At 45.9% G+C, this 18,668-nt stretch overlaps 1 protein-coding gene across 1 annotated transcript in view; it reads left to right on the forward strand.

Moving 5' to 3' along the window:
• The first annotated feature begins 5,290 nt into the window (after positions 1–5,290).
• Pappa (pappalysin 1) overlaps positions 5,291–18,668 on the forward strand; it is a 226,188-nt gene continuing 212,810 nt past the window's right edge. The window contains exon 1 of the mRNA XM_070012448.1: positions 5,291–5,759. Coding sequence (XP_069868549.1) covers positions 5,291–5,759 — 469 coding nt within the window. The remainder of the gene's footprint in view (positions 5,760–18,668) is intronic.

Raw genomic sequence — 18,668 nt, forward strand, 5'->3', positions numbered from 1 at the left:
TTGTCATAGTGCCATCTGATCTCCATCCTCTTATTTGATATCCCAGATAACCCACTGAAATCTACAAAAGGAAAAAGGAAAAGAAAAGAAAATGTAAAATGAAATCTACAAAAAATAAGGGGCTTTTTCCTAGCACATAATATCAGTTCTGTTGAGCAGATAAATCTACTATTTATTTAATCTGATTCAGGTTTTTTTTCTCCTGTTAAATAAATGGACTATTAAACCTCATCTGTTTCTGAGACTAGAAGAGAGTGTTCCATATTGTTTGAAACTTAGTGTACATCCAATAAATGTAAGCTACTATTATAGTAGCTCCAACATTTTCTTCTTTTTAGTGGCTTCTATTCAAGCAGCCAATGAGCTTCACCCTGTCTGTCAAGATTTCCACAGGTACATCATCTGGCAAAGCTGAGACTGAGAAAATGAAGGACTCAGTGATTTGTTAAGAGCCTAATAATTCATAGCATCATGACTGGCATTGCAAGAAAAGCTATATAATATCTATATATACATAAATTGATAGATATTTAAATTCAACATTGGCTGTGGACCAGGAGCTACATGCAAAGAGCTGAGCTAGGCATTTTGAGAAGTACAATATAAATGTCACCAGAAAAGGGATTAGGTAAACATGGTGATTAAATGGGAAAAATTGCCTTGGAGATGTTCTGAAAGAAATTTGGAGAAAGTTCTATGAAAGCCCATAGGAGGGAGCCCTTCAGGCTGGTAGAGGACAGATGTGGTTAGAGAAGGTTCTCTGAGCAGGGATTGAACTGCTGTGTAAAGATCCTGGTCCTTGAAGTGTTCTCACCTTGAAGAAAAGACATAAACATGATAGCAAGAACAATGAAAGATCCTATCTTCCTTTGCTCCAGTCTCCACAAGGCAGACAGAGCTTGCTTGAGGAATTCTGACAGGAGAATAATTTATCAGTCTTGGAGTAACAAAGGAGATAGAGCTCTGGCTCTGAAGAAAAGCTGACCCAACAAACAAACAAAACAAACACAACTCAGACAATTCAAATCCATAGAAAAGGAGAGGGAGTACCCCTTTTTTTTTTTAAACTGAGCACCTACTAATTTAATTCTCATGAGAATCCACAGTCTGGTCACAGAGACTTAGAAAAATTAAGCAACTTGCTAAAGGTCATAGGAACCCAGGTCATGGTGACTCTGAAACTTGTACTTGGAGCCCCTGCTACCCGTTCAAACCCTTCCCAGCCTTCAAGGCTCTACTTCGATGCTACTCTCCAACTTCAAGCAGAACCTCCCTCGTTATACATTGCTTTTAGTTATTACAAAAGAAGGTGATGGTTGAAGGAGTGTATCCTAAGTATGAAGAAACAGAATAAAGGAAGTTTTGGCACAAAAAGAAAATTCTCCCAAACTTAAAGGAATCCCTCAGAAGTAGGAATGAGTAAGTGGAAATTGAGCAGATATGAATGATTAGATGTGCACTGTTGTAGTACTCCAATAATTGGGAGTCGCTACTATGTTTCAGATTTGGAGTTTTTAACTTTTGTCTTTTCATTTTAACCAAACAACAATGTACAAACTGAGAATTAGACCTGCAGTCACCTACTCTTCAGTGATTTCACTTCTGCTACAAAAGAGAAAGAGAGGAAGGAAGGAAGAAAGAAAGGAAGGAAGGAAGGAAGGAAGGAAGCAAGCAAGCAAGCAAACGAGGAAGCAAGGAAGCAAGGAAGGAAAGAAGGAAGGAAGGGAGGGAGGGAGGGAGAAAGTGAATGGAAGGGAAGAAAAGAAAGAAATAGAGTAAACAAATCCACCAAAGATTAAGTGTTGGAGCAAAAAAAGGGATGGTAGCAAAAAAGTCTATCATAAAATACTATAGTATATATAAGTAACTGAAAGGTCCTGACTGACGTGAGTTATGAGCCAATGTGTCAGCATTCATTTAAATGTCCAACAAAAATCAAGCAAATACACACAAACATGCATAAAGAATAAGAGTGGCTTCCAAGCCAAGTTGGACAAAATAGAAGTTGGATGTTCAATGAACAGATAAAGGAAAGGTTTGACAAATGCTCCCAATAAATGTAGAGACTGAGGCAGGGGAACTCAGTAAACTGTAACACATGCCCAACTCTGCTGCTCCCTTTTCCTGCCTGTCACAGGAGAGAAAAGACTTGGCCTCCTCATTTTTGTTTCCCATTAAAGATCAATGTATCTGTGATAACAGCACATGATATGTACATACCACTTCTACAGTTCACAAAGTATTATATCTCAGAGCATATTTTTTAGTGGGCTTGAACTCTGAGCCTTATGTTCTCACTGTGGCCTTTTCCCACCTCAAGACCAGCACTCTTGAGTAGAAGAAAAAAAAGCCACACTTCCAGCTTTTTACTCATTAATTGGAGATAAGAATCTCAGATTTTTCTGCCCTCAGTGGCTTTGAACTATGATCCCATATCTCAGCCTCATGAGTAACTAGGATTACAAGTATAAGCTACCAGCATCAAGCCCCTGATCCTGAAAATAAGTTTATGAAGTAGATATTACAATTTGAAAAGTAAAGGAGGGGAGGACTACAGAGGTAAAGTGACACCCAATGGCAGGGTATGGTATGTGTTGGAGAGGGAAGAGACTAGAAGTAAAAAGCCTCATGCTTTCACAAGATTGGAGTATTGAATTCTCCAAAGTGTCCATATTCAAAGTGATTATACACAGTGACTTGAAAATATCTGGAAGATACAGTTTCCAGTTGCCTAACTGGCACAAGTGAAATGAATCCATAGTCCAGTGAATTTGGGATGACAACTGGACTAGCTCAGCATCTCTCTTTTCATGCGATGGACTTACAGGAGTGACTTAGAGTTGCAGAAAGTGCAAGGTTTGCCCAGGCCAACTCTTTAACCATGGCATTGCATACATAAAACCATGTTCACTTCTTGCTGACAGCTCTGAGAACACAATTCAGAATGTAACTTGATTTTCATTTTTGAACAGGAAAAAAACATGGAGTTCCAACATTCTTAGCCCAAGACTTAAAATGGCACGTCTTCCCTCAAGCCAGGAAGATCTGAATCTGGGATAGCCCCTGTGCAGCAGAATGCTGCCGCAGCCCCTGCAGACCACATTCCAGCTTTTATAGAGGGGATGTCTGAGTCATTTGCTCATCTTACCAAACTTCATACTTTCACCAGCACATATTCTCCACTGGATTTCTTTCTCTCCCCCAAAGGGAAGCTCCCCAGCTCTGAGGAAGGAGCTGAAAACAGCTCTGATGACAGGAAGACTAGGGGAAAGAAAGTTACAAATTAGTGGCATTGACCACACTTTGGGGCTCTGAGCATGCTCTCCACACTAGGCAAACTTTACATGGCTTATTTTTACCAACATGTTATTAGCGTAGACTAGTCATTAATAACTTGTAATCTACCAGTGCTAACTCACTTAACATTTGGAGGGAAAAAAAAAAAAAAAGGAGAACTCTTTTGCCATAAGGGGGAGCTTTTGAGTTCCACAAAGGGGGAGGAAGGGAGGATATATTACATATATGTCCCAGTTTAGAACCAGAGCTACAAAACAGTTAATGATCCAGCCCTTCCCTGTAACTGACAATGTCAGAGGACCTAAGTAGGTTGAACTTAGGTAAATTAATGTCTTCCTCTTCTTTATATACAATTACAAATTGATTTCTAACAACAATATTTTTCAGAGTCTGTTTGGTTGGGTCCAGGCAGCTTCTAAAATACAGATGAGCTGGAAAAAATGGTTTGTTGTTTTGTTTTGTTTTGTTTTCCTGCCTGGACTATATTCTAAGGACTCCATAAGGACTTTGTAAAGAACCTTTGGTTTAGCTGAAGGCTGAAGCTGGCAGCCCCGGAGCTCAAGGTGGAGAAGAGACCCTTCAACATCGCCTAACTTTAAAGAAAATTTGGAGAGGGAAAAGACTAATGGGAAAAAAGGACACGGGGTATCAGACAGAATAGAAAGAAACAGCAAGAATAGGGAGAGGAATAGGGAGGAGGGAGAAAGAGACAAGGGGTGAGTGAAGAAAATGAGCGAGGGAGAGAGAGAGAGGGAGAGAGAGAGAGAGGGAGAGAGAGAGAGAGAGAGAGAGAGAGAGAGAGAGAGAGAGAGAGAGAGAGAGAGAGAGAGAGAGAGAATTGAGAATCAAGTTTCAAGACTTTCTCTGTGTACTACAGGAGAGGATGTAGGTTGACCAGCAAAGTGTAAAGAGGATCTTGAGAGAAGAGAGAGGTTTTTTTTTTTTAAATTCCACGAGAGAAAACAAACAAATAAATACAGGAGAGGAGAAGTGGGAGGGGGTGCCGTGAAGACGGAACAAAACAAAACAAAACCAGGAATGTGTATGTTTTTTATGTTTTGTTGGGTTGTTTTTTTTTTTGAGCAGGAATGAGTCGAGCTGGGAGGACCGTAAGGGGGTGTGTACAGAATTTCATTAAATTGTTACTTTAAGATTGTCTTCTCAAAAAAAAAAAAATAGAGGGGGTGGAGAAGCCGGAGCGAAGGAGAAGAGGCAAACGAGAAAGTGGAGGAAGGCTGGGTAGCACGGCCTCCAACTGATTGATTAGTCACGATCCCCGCCGTTTTAACAGGGACTCATTCAATTGCGAAGGTGGAGCGCTCGGGAGCAGATTAGCATACGCTTGTTTACCCTTCTTCTGAGGGATTCCCCCCCCTCTTTCCTTTCATTTTGTGTCGAGGGGAGGGGAAGGGAAGAGGGGGGGACACGGGCTTGGGGAGGGAAGGGGGGGCAGAGAAGAGGGCTGTGGCTTGTGTTATAAAGGGACTCAAAAAAATAAATAAATTAGAGCATCTTTGGGGGGGGTGGAGGGAATGAGCGGATCGGTGTCTTAGAGGCGCTTTTTTTTTAAGAGCAAGCAATCCTATAATTTTTTTTTTAATGAAATAACCCAAGGAGGAAGGCAACCAGCTGTTTGTTAGAGAGGTGTGTGCAAGGGGGTGGGGGGGGGGGAGATAAGGCAGATAAAGGAGCGGGGAGAAGATAAATTGTCAACCCGGAGGAGTTGGACGGTATTTTTTTTTGTCAAAGGTGGGGGGAGTGGAGCACACACCTTGAGGAGGAAAGCGAGAAAGAGAAGGGGAAGGGAGAGAAGAAGAAAAAGAAGAAGAAGAAAATAAAGAACCAGTGGAAAAGGAGAAGGAGGAGAGGGGGGGTGCTCGCCCAAGAAGGGGGGTGAAGAAGCGGAGAAAAGTCGAGGCGCCCGGGGCTCCCAAAGCTGGCAGCTGTGGGCGGCGGTGTCGGGGCGCAGGGGGGGCGGGGGGGACCGTCGGACATGCGGCTCTGGAGTTGGGTGCTGCGTCTGGGGCTGCTGAGCGCCGCGCTGGGCTGCGGGCTGGCCGAGCGCTCCCGCCGGGCCCGGAGAGACCCGCGGGCCGCTCGCCCCCCGCGCGCCACCGCCGCCGCCGCCGCCACTAGCCCGGCCACCTGCGCCACCCGGGCGGCCCGCGGTCGCCGCGCCTCGCCGCCGCCTCCGCCGTCGTCGTCGTTGTCGTCGTCGCCGGGCGGTGCCTGGGAAGCCGCGCGCGTCCCCCGGCGGCGGCGGCAGCAGCGCGAAGCGAGGGGCGCCACCGCCGCCGCCGCCGCCGCCGCGGAGCCGAGCCCGCCGAGCCGGGCTCTCTATTTCAGCGGGCGAGGCGAGCAGCTGCGCCTCCGGGCCGAGCTGGAGCTGCCCCGGGACGCCTTCACGCTGCAAGTGTGGCTGCGCGCGGAGGGCGGACAGCGCTCCCCGGCCGTCATCGCAGGTAGGCGACGCACCCCCCACCTCCCCAAACACACACCCGGGTCCGCTCATCCCCACCCACCCACCTCCCACCCCACCTTTTCCGGAGCGCGGTGCGCGTGGGGGGCTCGGGAAGGGGAGGCCCGGCGACTCTGTCCGCCGGAGGGAGCCACTCCCGGCGTACGCGCCGGCTGGAGCTTGGAGCCCCGGGACTCAGTTTACCCCATCTGTCGAATGGGCGCGCGCGCGCGGGACGTAGCGCTCGGCCAAGGCGACGGGGAGGGTCAGGGTGGGGGAGGAAGTTGGTGTCCCCACCACCGTGTCCCGGGCCTTGGAAGCGTCGCCCTCGGGGCGGCCAGACCTATTCGGCTTCGCTTTTGGGGAGGGAGCGGGTCGGAGGAGGTGGAGGAAGGAAGGGGAGGACCACCCCCCGCTGGATTGCCCGCGAAAGGTGGGGTGCGGGAGCGTGCATTTGCCTTCACTTTTTGATGCGGGTCACCTCCCCGTTACTCGGAAAGCCCGCGGGGACGAGATGGTTGGGAATGCTAAGAGTTAGAAGTCCCCGAAGTGCCTTAAAGTTGTTTTCTGCTTGAAGTCTGCCTCTGGGACCCCCTCCCCCCCTTTCCCGAGACACACACGCGTGCACACACGCACCCCTGCACACACACGCTCGCGCGCGCGCACACACACACAAGCGCACACTGGCGCGCGCGCAAGCTGCCACCCCCATACCCGCTGATGCCTGTTCTTCAGAATTGGGGCGAGACCTCCCCGACTCACACCCCGCTACCCTTCCCCTAGACTCCTCTAGGACACGGGGTGCTTTTCTCACTTGGGACCTGTATGTATACATGTAGATTTTTTTTTAGTGAGAACAGAATGTATTTGAGTTCTTCCTCACCCTCCTCATCCTCTCTCTCTATTCTCTGTCGCGGTCTGTCCGTCGCTCTGTCTCTCTCTTCCCTACGCGGTTGCCATCTCCTAGTGAAACGGGACCCTGCCAAAGGTGAAAATCTTAGAAATGCTTCGCCATCCACCCGCACTCCCTCTCTCCCCCGGCACCTCCTTCTAAATGAATCTGTGCAAAAGCTTTTAATAAAACTGGAGGGAGGGGGTGCTGAATGGAGGCGCCAGAGGAGAGAAAGAAAGTTTTGCCTCTTCTTGTCCGGGAGATTCCCTTCCTGCCCCTGGTCTGGGGATGTCTGGGAGTGAGAGCCAGGGTTCCCCTTCGCCCGCTGCCAGGAAGCCCAGCGCGCGGAGCCGTTTGGCGACTCCCACCCCCGGGCAAGCTGTTTTAGAAGGGAAAGATGCGAGAGCTGTTCTCCCGCGACTGTGTGCGGGGTCCTGTCTTTCCTGGGCTTGGACTTTGTCTAACGCTGGGCTGACTCTCTTGTTGACATGAACTGCCGCTTCAGGGGGACCCAAACTCTGCTTCTGTACCCAAGTCGATGCTGGCCAAAGCCCCCTCTTCCCTTCTACCAAAGTGTGTGTTGGGGGGGGGGTAGGAAAGAGAGAGAGAGGGAGAATGTGTATTTTTCCCTCCCCATCTCCCTCGCGCGCGCGCACACTCGCACACGCACACAGCATACACACACACAAAACTGACGTCATCTCTTGTTATTTTTCCTTATTTTTTTTTTCCTCTCCCGGGGAAAGGAGAGGGAAACGAGGGAAACGGAGTTCATTCACATGGAGTCCTTGTCAGCCAGAAGAGGGTAGACAGAAGCAGAGGTGTTATTCAAAATAATAATGATGGTGGTGGTGATAATTCAAGGTTGATGCTCTTTCCAAACATGAAAACGCACAGTCTGCTGATTGAAAGTGTGTGTGTGTGTGTGTGTGTGTGTGTGTGTGCGCGCGCGCGCGCGCGCGCGTGCTGGGCGCGCGCCTGCGTGTGTGTTTAATGAGTAAATTCCGGTCTTACCTAGTCTTTACCTGTCGGAGGAGCAATGATTCAGAAGGGCTCCTCCTTCTGAAGGGGAGCTGCAGGTACTCTGGGAAGGGTAGTGGAGAGCCACATGACCTGTCATCCGAGATGGCATGGGAGAAGACTACTTGATAAGTATTTAACTCAGACGGGAGGTCTCTCTACATATCATTCTCTTTATACAAACTCATTCTCACACAAAGGTTGTTGCAGTAAAATACTTTAATTGGATGGGAAGGAGGGAATGTTTGGTTATTATTGCTTGTATAAAATGCCTGGTCCATTTTATGTGTGGAAATAACATTCCTCTCCAAAACAGAGCTGGGGAGGGGGGGTGTATGGGGGGGGCGTGGAGAGGTAGAGTTGTGGGGAGAGGGAAGGCAGGGCTGTCCTGTAGTACCAGAAAGCCCAGAGCTTTTCTCCTGAGGATTCTGGTGGATTTTTTTTCCCCTCCCCTAGTTGAACCCCAGCCAGATTTGGTGGTGTGTAAACACCTGGCTCAGAGCCAGCAAAAACCTATTCTGCAGTATCCACGCTGTACAGACTGCTGCAAGAAAAAAGAACCTGTTTCTTTCTCCTTGAATTCAAAAGCAAACAAACAGAGGTTCCTTACAGAAGTACTTTTTTTTCCCCCTCAGCTTTCTCCTCTGTGTCAGTTCAGGCTGGGAGAGGCCAAGGACTGGGGTGGATGCCAAGGCGCATCGCATCCACTGACTGCGACCTCAGGTGCCCAGTTGGCTGTCTGACCTCTCCACCCCCCCCCCCTTTCTCTCTCTCTCTGCTGTCTTGCTCTGGCTGAGTGTCACCAATTTTGCCAGAAACCCAGGTCACCTATCTCCAGAGCCCCCGTCACTGCTCAGCAGGGACCACACTGCTATTTCAGGCCCAGCTGCTGCCTGGCTGTCAGGCCAGGCTTGCCTTACATCATTCCATTCGGCTGCACGATTCAGTCGGGCTTCATAGTAAAGGTCTAGTTTTACAGCGCTGTTCACGGGGGTCTGTCCAGAGACAGGTCTTTGCTGCCCCTGGTGAGGCAGGTTTGCTCTCAGATTGGCCAGTCTGGGATGCTATTGCCACTCTGGTTCAGACTCCAGATTGGATCTCAGAGCAGGAGGGAGAAACAGCAGCGTGTATTTCCAAGCGCAGAAAACATGTCCCCCCCCCCTTTTTTTATATCTGAACAAGAAGGAGAATATACACATACAGACTGGCTTATATAGTCAGAGTCAAGTTGGAAAGTGCCTGTGTGCAGGATTGTCAAGAGAGCCCGCCAATGAATCAATCAATCCATCCACCAGTCAATCCTAAGGCTAACTGATAAGAGTCCTTTGGGGTCAACAGGGAGAGACACAGACATCTGTACTGGATGTACAGCTCTTCAGTGGTAGCAGGAACTAGGATTTAACCCTGGTATCCCAACTTCCAGTCCTTGCCCCCTAGATGGCTGTGATAACAAGTCTGAAAAACACCATTACCTCTTACCCCACACAGACCGGCCACCCAGCCACTGCCCCCAGCATTTTCCTGCGAAGCCATGTGGGCCCCCTTTCATGTGGGGTGAGAGGGTCTGACACATCCCCTTGCTTTTGTACCACACCAGGCAGGAGCCAGACCCCTGCCTGTCATCCCCAACTGTGCCCCCATATCCCTCCATTCTGTAAGAAAAAGAAAGAAAACAATAGACTCAATTTGCTCCATGGAGCAGAGGCTCTGAGCGGCAGTTAATCTTGTTAAAGTTTCTCCTGACCTGTTAGAAAAGTACAGCCTGGACCCCACAAATGCTTTCCTCCTCCTCCCTCCCAGGTCCCCGCTCCCAAATTCCAGCTCAGGAGGAGAAAGGGATTTAGCTGAATGCTATCCAGCACCTCAGCCTTTTCTCTTTTGTTCTAAATGTTAGAATGGATTAAGTGTGCTAGTCTTTCTCGAGAGTCCTTCTTTCTGCCACTCCTCAGTTCCAGAGCCTTCTTCTTACTTCTCACTCAAACCCTCAAAAAGACTACTAGTGGAGCCAAACACCAGTGGTTCAAGCCTTTAAATCCTAGCTACTCAGGAGGCTTAAATCTGAGTATACTGGTTCAAAGCCAGTTTGAGCAAGAACGTTCCTGAGACTCTTATCTCTAATTAACTAGCAAAATAGCTAGAAGAGAGAGAGTGGCTCAAGTGGTAGAGCACTACCTTTGAAAAGAAAAACAAACAACAACCAAAAAAAGAAAGAGTGGGTAGAGAGGGAGGGAAGGAAAGAAGGAAGGGAGGAAGGAAGGAAGGAAGGAAGGAAGGAAGGAGCCTCAGGAATCATGCCTAGGCCCTGAGTTCAAGGACAAGGTGTGTGTGTGGGGGGATGGATTTTAAGAAGTTTATATGTTAACATCTCTCTATCCCTTGTTTTCCTTCTTTGGAAAAAATGGACATGAGGATTGCAGGATAATTCAGTGATAGAAACATGCAGAAAGTACCTTGCACAGTGAATAAGGGAGACTAGCTGATTCCAGCACAGAGCCACCAAACCTCTGAACCTCTTCTTCCAGTTTGCTAATGTGGTCTTCTGGGGGAACTATTTGTGTATTAAGGAACATGGAAAAGAAGGTGACTTCTTGCAGTTTCTGCTTTCCATTTAGTTCTTTTCTTTGACTCCTTCTGTTAGAATGACCCTTTGCTTGTAAGAGCCAAAAAAAAACCCAGTAGTACTGAAAACTGTAAATAGGAAACCAGGGACCATCAAGCCATAGTAAGTGGCCCCACCAACAAAAGCCGAAGAGGTCACAGTTCTTCTGGCATATGCTTTGTGTTCTTTCCCCCAGTGCCTTCCAAACTCTCATTTCAGTAGAGTCTAGGAATCCCTGTCATTTCCCTCCGCACAGAAGATGGCAACCTTAAGGTCCAAGGGTTGGTTTGAACTCAGGAGTATGGGACCGGCAGTCATTCCAGGGCGAGAGTAGGCAGTCATCTGGATTAAGCAGCTTGCTGTTGAATAGGGAAAACTGAGGACCAGAGTCACACAGAATTGAACTGTATTCACAGACCTACCAACCTCCTCCTCCTCCTCCTCCTCCTCCTCCTCCTCTGCCTCTTCCTCCTCCTCTACCTCCTCCTCCTCCTCCTCCTCCTCCTCCTCCTCCTCCTCCTCTTCCTCCTCCTCCTCCTCCTCCTCCTCCTCCTCCTCCTCCTCCTCCTCCTCCTCCTCCTCCTCCTCTTCCTCCTTCTCCTCCTCTTCCTCCTTTTCTTCTGCTGATCCTGGTCCTGGTTCTGGTCCTTGAACTCTGTCTGGGCCTGAGAACTGTGCCTAAGCTCCTTTTGCTCTTGGCTAACACGCTGCCACTTGGTCTACAGCACCACTTCTGGCTTTCTCTGTGATTAACTGGAGATAAGAGTCTCAAGGACTTTCCTGATGGGGTAGCTTTGAATAGTGACCATTAGATCTCAGCCTCCTGAGTAGCTAGGATTACAGGCATGAGCCACCAGTGCTCAACTACCTCCCTCCCTTCTAAAGGAGCCTGAGCATCTTTTGATGCAATAGTTCCCATCCGGATGTCAGGAGGGACCCTCTCCACACAAGTATACAGGTTAGAAAAAGAGTTCTATTCGGAGACAATCCCCACTTGTGGGGAGTCCTGTGGGAAGGGGGTATGTTCTTCTCTTTTCACACACTTCTTCTTTTGAGACCACAGGGAAGACAGCATTGACTGCAGGTGTCCTAGATGAGGAAGAGGAAAGATCATCCCCACAGGTAGGAGCTCTTTCTGGGTGGTTCACACCAGGTCTCCATTAAGGACAAAGGCTCACGTGTTGAGCAGGCATCTCTTTCTTCCCTCACCAGTGGAACTCTCTGTCAAATCAATTGGTCTCCTTTCTCTCAGTGTCCCCTTAAGTTCCTCTTGCTGCCCTGAGAACATTGCTTCACATCTGGCAGTAGTTATGGAGATGTTTGCCTGGAATTCTGACACCAGTTACTAAGAAACTGGCTTACAAGTTTTGGCCCAGTGACTTATTTGAAGACCTGACATTGAGAATTGGAGAGTTTACCATTCAGGTAGTTGGCTTGATGTCTTCTGATCTCTGACACAGGTGGTCATGGTTGACCAGGTGAGAGGAGGGCAGGGGAAGGAAACTCAAGGATGAGATCAGAATTCAGTACCTGTGTTGGCAAGGTTAAGAAGAGCCAGAAGGTGAGACCTGGGAGGGATTTGTGCAGTCAAGGACGTTCCTAGAAAGGTACCTTTAGTATCACTCTTACTTAGAATGATACATCGTGGTCCAGTTAACAAACCTTGGGCTGGGAAGGTGGCTCAGTGGTGGAGCGCTTGCCTTGCATGCATGAGGCCCTGGGTTCGATTCCTCAGCACCACATAAGCAAAAAGAAAAAAGCCGGAAGTGGCACTGTGGCTCAAATGGTAGAGTGCTAGCCTTGAGCTGAAGAGCTGAGGGACAGCGCCCAGGCCCCGAGTTCAGGCCCACGACTGGACCCAAAAAAAAAAAACAAAAACAAAAAACAAACCTTTTCATGCCCAATGCCTCACTGGAATTCTTTGATGTCTGAACTTCACAAGTCTGACAAACTCTGCCACTTGCTACTGTATGACCTGGGCCTCTCATGACTCCTCTTTGGGACCCATTCTTCTCAGGATGCAAAAACAGGGGTGTGGATGGAATACACACTTCTGTGCTGTGCCACACAATTGTAGGGAGCCTCTGGGTAGCGGCTGTGGCATGGGACATTTGTTTTCCCCATCTCAACTGCCCAGCCCTCTGCTTAAACTGTACCATCCTATAAGATTCCCTCAGCAAGAGTGGGGTCTCTTCATGACAAAGAGTTAGAATAGACAGGGACTACAATTAAGGAACTGTGAATTTAGATAGGTGGGATTATGGTATTGTTATCAGGTCTTTTTTTAAAGATCCTAATCTGTTAAAAATGCATACTGGATGCATCTGTGGATTACATTGCCTTGTTTATTTTGTTTGTGTGTTTAAGAATTTGCAGAAAATAACCGAGAGGTGGGAATGAGGGGATGAACTATCAAGTGTCAGTTCTGGAAAAAGGCCATCGTTAGCATACTGTGTGACTTTGGGCAAGTCTCTGTCACTCTCTGGACAAATGGTCTTCATCTCAACCAAGAGGGTATTGTGGAATGATCTACCTTGGTCCTTGACACATTTCTAGCAAAGACATTTTCAGACTGTATAATCTAAATCAGGCTTGTCCTAAAACAAATTTGAGAAACTGGCCAGAGTTCCAGTTTTCTTCTTCTTTTTTTTTTTGGCCATTTTCCTCCACTAGGTGGTGCTTGGGGCTGTTACTGTCAGGGACAGTCTCCTCTCCACACTCTACCTCCTCCCCTCAGCAACACTCATTCTAAATAAATAAATAATAAATGAAAAGAGCTGGGACTGCTTCTTGCTAAGTTGCCATTGGTTGACAACACTTAGAATGTCAGGCATCTTGGACACACGCACTTTGACTTCCCAGAAAGCTTAGTGTTACAAAGCAAAAGACCAGTGGTAGCATTTCAAAGACTGGCTGAAGACATCATGCCGGAAGCCGCCTGATTAATAACAAAGATAGTTATACTTGCCAGAAAAAATGTCTTTGATATTCTCATCCTAAATTGCTTTTCCAAAATTTTAATGGAGGACTCCCAGATATCATACAATGTTAGGTAGCATATGATGTAACGTACCATACTTTTAATACTATAAGTGAAAACCATGCTAAAAAAAAAAAATCTCATTGAGTGACTTTCCTAAAAGTCACTTCAAGCAGGTGAGAGTCCTCTGACTTCATAATTTTATACCCTACAAAAGCCATTGCGGACATATTCTAAGATAAGAGTAGGCCATTGGTCTTTGAGTCTTGTTATCATTCGAATCAGTTCATTTTATGAATTAATATATTAAAACACTAAGGTGTGGAGTCACCATTTATCATGTTTCCCCCAAGAGACTCTACTTCCTTCTCCTCATGCCCACTGCTTTTAGTTTAGATTTTCTTCTTTGAACAAGAGAAAGAAATTGTATATCTTTTCTAGAATTAATTGCCACAAACCCAGGGTCCCTAGAAGCTGGAAGAGTCAGAGAGGTCAGCCTTACTCATCTTTAGAGAAGCTGGCAAGGTACAAGGAAAAAACAAAACAAAACAGAGTCAGACCTTCTGGGAGGTGAGCGTTCCCAGTCTGAGATAGCTCGGTATGCCAACCTTTTGCCTTCATGAATCTGATGGACTAACCCACACCTGTGAGCTCCTAGTGGAGAAGTCATTTCTATGTCTCCCCATTTGCAGTCTTTCCCTGATTCCTATTGCTCTATATAACATGGAAGGTGATTGGGAAGAATGTGCCCAAATATATTTGTACAGAGAGTACTGTCTCCCCTTTGTGAGACTGGAGATATTTCATCTTCAAAAAGACTGATGAGGGACGGGAAGGTGGCTTAGTGGTAGAAGTGCTTGCCTGACATTCATGAAGGTTCGATTCCTCAGTACTACATACACAGAAAAAGCTGGAATTGGTGCTATGGCTCAAGTGGTAGAGGGCTAGCCTTGAGGAAAACAAAGCTCAGGGACAATGCCCAGGCCCTGAGTTCAAGTCCCAGAACTGGCAAAAAAAAAAAAAAAAAAAAAAAAAAAAAAAAGACTGGTGAAAAACTAGACAAGTGTATAAGAAGTAACAGCGATAAGACAGACTTTCTCTGAGAAATGCAAAGCTTACAGGTAGAGAGCATAAGAAGGAAAGATACTGTAATTAGTTTGTGAAATAAAATCCGTGAGAACTAAAGAAGCGAGGTATATGAAAGTTAGAAGGCCTCATCGAAGCCATCTGCTACATAGGTGGGTGGGGAAAAGGGCCTATTGGTGTCAGTGACCAGTCTGGGCAAGACCTCCAGTGGTCTAAGACAGAGGCCAGAGCATAGAGCCCTTTCCTCAACCTATACAATCCTTCCCATAAACGAATTCCTATATTTCTGTTGGTGAACATCATTTATCTTCAAGCTCTTCTGGGCTCCAGATTCATAGATCCAGTTGTCCACTGGAAATGTCAATAAGCGCCACAAGCTCACCATATCTAAACCAGCATCATCTTCCTCCCAAATTCCTTGCATTCTTGCCTTTGTTAGTGTTAACAACTGTGGACACATCATCCATTTTATGCACTTAGTCATCAATCTTTGGCTGCCATGCTTTTCTTAACATTCGGATAGCCGGCTCCTTCTTTAGCTTAGCTATGATTACTTTCATAATGTTGTAATGCCTGCTTCTCCCAACTCCAGTACCTCCTTCTACCTATCATCCAGTATTCCATAGCTATCCCCTTCTAAATTACAAATGCAATCCTGTTATTCCTAAGCAAAGGCTCTTCAATGGCATCTGCAGTGTGTGAAGTTCACACAAGCACATCAAACATTTTTGTAAAACACGTTTTATGCTTGTCTTACTTCCTACATCTATCCCCTGGCACCGTTTCTCAGAATGCTTATGTCTCTTCAGAAGTCTGCTCAAGGTTCCTTTATTCTGGAAAGCCTTTTTCTAACTCCACTACTTTGTTCTCCACCTCTCTTATCCATTGGTCTCCACCATACATTCTGCACATGTCTGTTCAAATGTTGGAAATCCTTGAATATGTTTAATTGTATGCATGTTTGGGATCTTATCTGTCTCAATTTCTCCAGTTCCTAGCACAGTTGCATGGCATAAAAAGAAGCTCTATGTACTTTTGTTTAATGAATGGATAAGAAAACTCTCTGAATGGTTTTAGGAGAAAGAGCTCAGGCATGCCACATTATGTAACCAAATCACATGGCCTATACAGTGTGCGTCATAGTCAGAAAACATTAGTTAACAGTAGTTAATTCCATTTCCCCTTAAGCAAAAAAGAAGGAATCGGAAAGCAAAAGAAATGTGGCCTTCCAGAGAGAGGGAGGAGTAGAGCAGTGTACTCAAAGGCTCTCTGAGCCCACATAGTGGTCTTCTTAATCCAAGCCACAGTTTGTTTGGCCTTGATCTTCCCCTTCCAGGCCTGGCCTATTTACAAAGTTTGTTTTGTGTCCTGCAACACATAATCCCAAATGTTGTTCTCTGCTTAGATCTCTCCCTCTCCTCCTTATCAGTATCTCACTGTGCCTCTATAGTCCTGGAAGTTCTATCTGTTGCTTGGGTTTTCATTCACTTCATTCTTTCCTGATTAGGGTCTTTCCGTCTGCTTCCCTTGTTGTTTTGAGACCTTGTGGTGACCTTAGAATCTGGGATCTTCTCTTCATTGTTTATGTATTTTGGGGGAGAATATACATTATCAGCTGTAATGGCAGTGATAAAAGTCAGCCAGCTTATAATAAGAACTTCCTATGTACTGGCAGTGTGCAGAGGACTACACTCTGTGCCCTCTGGAATTGAGTTAGAAAGTTGTGAGCCTCACAGAAAGACCCACAGTTAACCAGTAGTGGAAGCAGAATTCAAATCCAGGCTACTTTAGTTTTATCTCTCTGTCTATAGGATCTACCATGTTGCTTGGAACAAATACCACATGTATCTAGTAAATATTCCATGAAAGAATGAATGCATGCAAGAATATAGAATGAAGGAAGGAAGGAACAAATGAAAATGAATGTTTCTAGGCATGGATAAAAAGAAGAAAGGAAAGGAGGAAGAGAAAGGGGAAACTGAGGAAAAAAGGCTGAGTGGAGATGGTTAGATTTCCAGGACATCAGGTGAACAATAGCTTTGATAATCAGTAATTTTATTTGCAGGTGACTTCAGAGCAGAAAAACCATTTAGATCCCTTTATAAAGCTAGATCCCTAGCTTTATAAAGCTGTTTACTGGGAGAAATGTGCTTCTTGTTTTCCTTTTTTTTTTTTTTGTCAAAGATTGTATCTTTCCCAAAGTATGTTTAGATTCCTCTTCTGGGAACCAAAGAGCCTGGGGCATATTCCCCTACAATATAGAGTTATGTTGTCATCCTTGGATGAGGATGTTGATAACATTCTGGGCCAAATGTAGGAAGTATATTAGGGACCATGTTGTATGAACTCTGGATTTCTGAGCAGAAGATTGACCTGGATAGACAGGCTGAGTTGCAATGTGGCTATCATTAGAGCCAATTGAACCCGGATAGATCCTCTACTGAGTTCTTAGGATGGCTTCTTGACAGAGGAACCCTATCTCCAGGCTAATTAAATCTGACTTGATAGAAACCAACAAAGAAGAGCACCTTCCCAAGATTCTACAGTGGAAATGACATCAGAGTCAGTTTTTACCAAATCTGTTACCAAATCTGAGGTCCAGGCAAGTTAACTGGTTAGAGTAAGTTTAGTTGAGTTAGAGTAAACAGCAAACTGGCAGAAAAACCTCAGAAATCAAGTCTCTGGAGTCCCAATTCTATCCTTTAAATCCCTTTATTTTTCCTTTGCAGTGTGAGACGGTAGTTGAGTGGGTTAGTATAGCAAGCTTATTAGAAAAACACAGTAGAACTGTATAGTAACTTTGCTGAAGTACTTCTTAGGGCTGAACTTCTTTCCTAGGCATTCTCTAAGGCTGTTATAGCTGATGAAAGTTTGTTAGAAGATGTAAAACCATTGTTCCTTCTTGCTTTTTCTTCTTCTTCTTTTCTTTCTTTCTTCCTTCTATCCCCCAACACTTCTGTACATCCATCCATCCATGCATCTGTCCATGCATCCATGCATGCACCCATCCATCCATTAGATAGTTGCTGAGCAATCTTTATACAGTGCACATTTGAAGTAAGAAGAACAGGGCACAGTTCCATCCCTTGAGAAGCTCCCAGTCCTAGTGGCAGAAGCAGACTCATAAACAGATACATGAGATCATGGTAACTGCTATAACTAAGCAATTAATAGAGTCCTGGGGAAGCACAGAGGGAGAAGCTGTGTTTGTGGAACACTCATGTTTATCACAGGACTGGAAAATTCTCTGAGAATTCAAAGGTGTACGAGCTCTGTTCCTCTTAAAAATATTAAGGAATCTGTTCCTAACCTTTTTAAGGTGGCATGGGTATATACAGAGAGTGTCGGCATTACCTTCCATAGGAATGTATTTAGACATGTCATTTTAAACATCCATAAATCAAATAGGAGTAATCAATGCCTCTTGATTCCTACACCAGTGGTGGACATTGGCCCAGAGTAGCATTTAAGAGTTTGGTTCTAAGAAGAAGATTGGACAAGTGAATCTATCACTGTCTAGATCCAGTGCCAATGGCTGTTTTATTTCCCTAGCATAGCATTTATGACATTATTATGATTGTTCTGGTCCTTGCCTGTCACTCCAGTGACAGAGGAGCTCCTTGGGGAGCAGAGAACATTCTTATCTTCATTTCTGCATAATTCTTATCATCTTGCTCAGTGCTAGCCATACTATACATACCGAGTAAACTTTATTACCTGAATATATGAATTGGAGATAGCCCCAACTATGGGAGAAGAGGGTGCTGTGAAGGCGAGGTTCTTTCAGAATGGATAGCTGTGAATGGCATCAAGCTATCAGTTGAGGCCTTGACTTCTCTGAGTTACCATCTTTTCCTATCCCTCTGCATCCTTTTCTTTCCAATGAGCCAATCTACCATCTGTATTAGTTTTAAAGCCTCTCCCCCCCACCCCCGGCCCCACCTCAGCTTTCCCAATCCTTCCTGGTAAAAAGCTACTAAAAGACCAGGTGTAATTGTATAAATGTGTCCCTGCTCCTCCAACTCTCATCTGAACCCCAGGGACCTCTCCCCATCCAAGAGCAGAGTATGCCATGTTCAGTGACACTTTCTCAGCATCTGTGACAACACAGGAATCCACCAGTATTTGTGGAAAGATGCTTATGTGGAAGATAACATATTTACTACCTGTCTAGTCCAAGCTTCTCATCTCACAGATGGAGAACCCAATACCTAGAGAAAGCAATCAACTCATCCTAAGTTACACAAGGACTAGGTTCCAGTTTTACTAATCCCTTGTTTCTATCGTGCTATAATGTCTTGGGATTTGGACCCCACTCTCTTGAACATGGAATTTA

This window comes from Dipodomys merriami, unplaced genomic scaffold (genome assembly GCF_024711535.1).
Source record: "Dipodomys merriami isolate MVZ:Mamm:240054 unplaced genomic scaffold, mDipMer1.0.p SCAF_11, whole genome shotgun sequence".
NCBI classification, from domain to species: Eukaryota; Metazoa; Chordata; class Mammalia; order Rodentia; family Heteromyidae; genus Dipodomys; species Dipodomys merriami.